At 51.4% G+C, this 3,350-nt stretch overlaps 1 protein-coding gene across 1 annotated transcript; it reads right to left on the bottom strand.

Moving 5' to 3' along the window:
* Window positions 1–1,244: 1,244 nt before the first annotated feature.
* LOC144168375 (glutathione S-transferase-like) lies at window positions 1,245–2,947 on the bottom strand. The gene is given in 2 exon segments (XM_077697376.1): window positions 1,245–1,662; window positions 2,913–2,947. Coding segments are annotated over 2 exon segments (453 nt in total).
* Between the last annotated feature and the right edge of the window lie 403 nt (window positions 2,948–3,350).

Here is a 3,350-nt window from a genome sequence, read left to right as displayed (position 1 = left end):
GAAGCCTTGGAAGTACTCATAAAGGGCTGCGGCGCTTTTCAGCGCCTCGTCACCGTCGTCGTCATCGTCGTCGTCGCCATCATCATCATCATCATCATCATCATCGTCGTCGTCGTCGTCGTCGTCGTCACCATCCTCCTGGTTGTATCCACTGCAGAACGAAGGCAGCTCCCAGAGATTTCGAGCTACGTCTATTGAATTCATTTGTGGGGTTTTGTGTCAAATCTACGCAACCGCGGTTGCCAATTCTTTGCCTGGCAGGGAAAGGCTGTTTTCGTCCCAGGGAGCCTTACCTAGTATGGTTGCACGTCCGTAGTACAGCTTCCCGTAGTACTCCGCATTGTTGGGACGGGGCCAGGCAGCATTTCAGCGCGTAGTGTACACATGTTGCGGATGTGCTCCGCCAGCAATACCACAGAACATCTAGTGTTCAGGGTGTAATTCATCGTCGCACCCACATTATTTTTGTTTCTTGTGGATGCAATGAAATAACTTTCTATAATGTGTATTGCTTGCAGCCAAAAGGAAAGAAATAACATCTATTGCGTAGAAAGCAGCGTTACCCTAGGTCGCCTCTTTTAAAGCTTCACCTAATGTGTCCTTCACTCTAGACTTAAACATCGGCTGTGTCACCAGGCTCAACACCCTGGGATGAAGTCAGACAGCCACGATGAACAGGAACATAGAGTACTGTTCATAGGCGTCGACAGGATTTTGTCTTGAGGGGGGCAAACCCGTTGGATTGTGAGGGGAAAGGGGGAGGACAGGGGAAAGGGCAATTGTACTGACTGGTGTGGCTTGGGCGGGAGGCAACTGCCCCTTTTGCACTGCACTGCCGACGCCCGTGATACGGTTGGAGGTAGGGACAACTGTTTGGCGCCCAGCACAAGCCTATAGCATGTACAATTCTGGATAGAACGAGCGAAGGAGAAAGGGGGGGGGGGGGGCTAGACACTTGGTGGTTAGCGTGTTTGTGTGTATCTGCCGGAGGAGGTTGGAGCGCCACCTTGTATGTATATTACGTGTTGCGTCGTGTGCTTGCGATGCACGCAAAAATGTAGCAGATGAGTGTGCGAACGAAACAGCGGCTATGCAGCGTCTAGGGTTAGAGAGTGCTAATCTTGAGAACAGCTGCTCAGGCGAGCGTTATCGCCGATAACTTTACAAGCGAAGTTGAGATTGTCGACTATTCAACCATAGTTGCCTCTATTTTTTTATGGTGAGACACGAAACCAAGACTCTTCTCAACTCGGAAACAGTCGTCGCTCACCGCCACCTCTCCCCTCCCTCAATGGTCTAAGTAGCGGCCACCGCTTGTAGTTGTCGGAGGCGAAGTACTCCCCTATGTTGGGCAGCTCCTCGAACCTCTTCAGGTACGCCACGATTTCTGGAAACTGATGCACGGCCTCGGGCTTGAATTCCGGGTGCCAGTCGAGCCCTTCGTAGAGAAGGAAGTCCACTTACGCGATCCGGTCGCCTAGAACCTAATTCCGAGAGGCGAGCCGCCGGGACCAGGGTTCGAGGAAGTCCTTGCTGTTTTCCACGTGCGACCTGAGTCCGTCCGTGTAGCGTGGGTGGCTTTTGGCAGAGTAGGGAGTCATGAGCAGCGTGTCCCGCGCCAGCTGCTCCAGCATGTCCAATTCCGCGGCCTGTCGCCAATTCCTGCAAGACCAAGGGAAGCCAGCACAAAAAGGCATTCATTAAATGCCACTTACGCGTTGAGGTATGCAGTCTATGACCACCCCACACGAGTACTCATAGTTTTCACCATGACGGAGTTCCCTACTGCTTTGCTGCTTACTATTTGTTCATCGCATTTTCGGTCCGAGGCGGCTAATCTTTTCTTAGGCGAAAGCTTATGTGTCCCATTGCGCGGAAAGCCGATGTTGTCGTTGCCGCAAATCCTGTACACAAAATGGTCGTTGCTGCAAAAAGTAAATAAGGAATGCATATCCATGCAACTGCTCTGCGAAGAAGTATGGTCACGGAAGCTGGACGCAGTGTAAGGAGTCCGCGAAACAAAACACGTTCGTCTGTAATTCGCTGAATGAAACTTGGAAGGGCTACAATTCTACTCTGGCGAGAAACATGGGGCTGTACTTCCCCTCCCGCGTCGTAGGCAACTTCCTGTCTGGGTAACACACCGACCCAAACTGCTCGACCACGGGAGAACGGGTATGTGAACTGAACGGTGAGAGCGTGAAGCCTGCCTACGCACGCATGCACGGGCCCTCCCGCACCCCCCCGCTCCGCCCTCCCAAGTGAGCGTGGAAAGTTGACCTGTAACCATGCTTCCGCCGTAGATGGCCTCGCTTCACTGCGCGACACACAATGTGGGCAGCCAGCTTATAAAGACAAAGATTACGCCGTTTTTCTTAAACCCAACTGAATTGCGGCCGTCTCAATTTTCCCCGAGTGTGCATAGCCCAGTTATTTGGCGGTTCTTTTTAGTCTCAGCAACGAGCATCGACGGCACCTGTTGTCCTGTTTCGATGCCTTTCTTTCCCACGCCTATTCCCGCCATTCCGTCCCTGTTGTTGTAATCCGCATGGTAAACTCTTCGCAGGCAGAATTGACGAACTAGTTTCACTCAGTGGTGCACGCTGAACTGACATCACAGTATCCACGCCATTACTGCGCGTGCTCAACGCTGTGCGAAAATTTCGTGTTCCCGCCGTTCCTTTTGTGTACACGGAACTGGTTAGGGATGCTCCGTCTGAGCTCCCTTCGCAACAACAAGAAACCGCTCCCCTTTGTTGTTCGGCGGGGGAGCGCGACTTCGACGGCTAATGACGTCGCCGTCGTTCTGCCTATACCCGTACTCGCTGCTCGTAGTGCACCCGGCTGAAAAGAACAGGAATGCTAACGAACGATGCGGATGAAGGGCGCATTGTCTGATGGAAGAGGCTTACCGGTCGCTGTATAACTCGCGCACGGTGCGCTTCATTTTTCTTAATAGGGTTGTCGTAAACATGGTAAAACAACGGGTGCCGTTCTCCCTTGTGTAACGCCAAGCAGCTTTGTATGGCTTGGGTTCTATGCATTTTCCTGCGTGTGCGAAGGCTCCTCGCGCCAACGTCAACTTCATCGCAAATGCTCAGCAGAAAACGGCTGCAACTATTGTTTTGTCAAAACGTTTCCAGGAACAACTGTAATATTTTGTTATATTCTATATTATAAACAACTACATAGTAACAGGTGTTCGCATGCTGCAGGAGAAAATGGCTAAGTTTTGTCTCCTTTTTTTACTCTGATGCTGTCAACCTGACAAAGGAACAGCAATAAACCCGGTTGTTGCTTCCATAAATGCTATCGCGCCTAATAATGAGTCAGTACGTAAACAAAGCCGA

This window comes from Haemaphysalis longicornis, unplaced genomic scaffold (genome assembly GCF_048455015.1).
Source record: "Haemaphysalis longicornis isolate Haplotype H1 unplaced genomic scaffold, Haemaphysalis longicornis Haplotype H1 scaffold_2, whole genome shotgun sequence".
Lineage (NCBI taxonomy): Eukaryota > Metazoa > Arthropoda > Arachnida > Ixodida > Ixodidae > Haemaphysalis > Haemaphysalis longicornis.
Note: the sequence above shows the minus strand (reverse complement) of the source record. Positions and strands in the feature narration are given on the sequence as shown.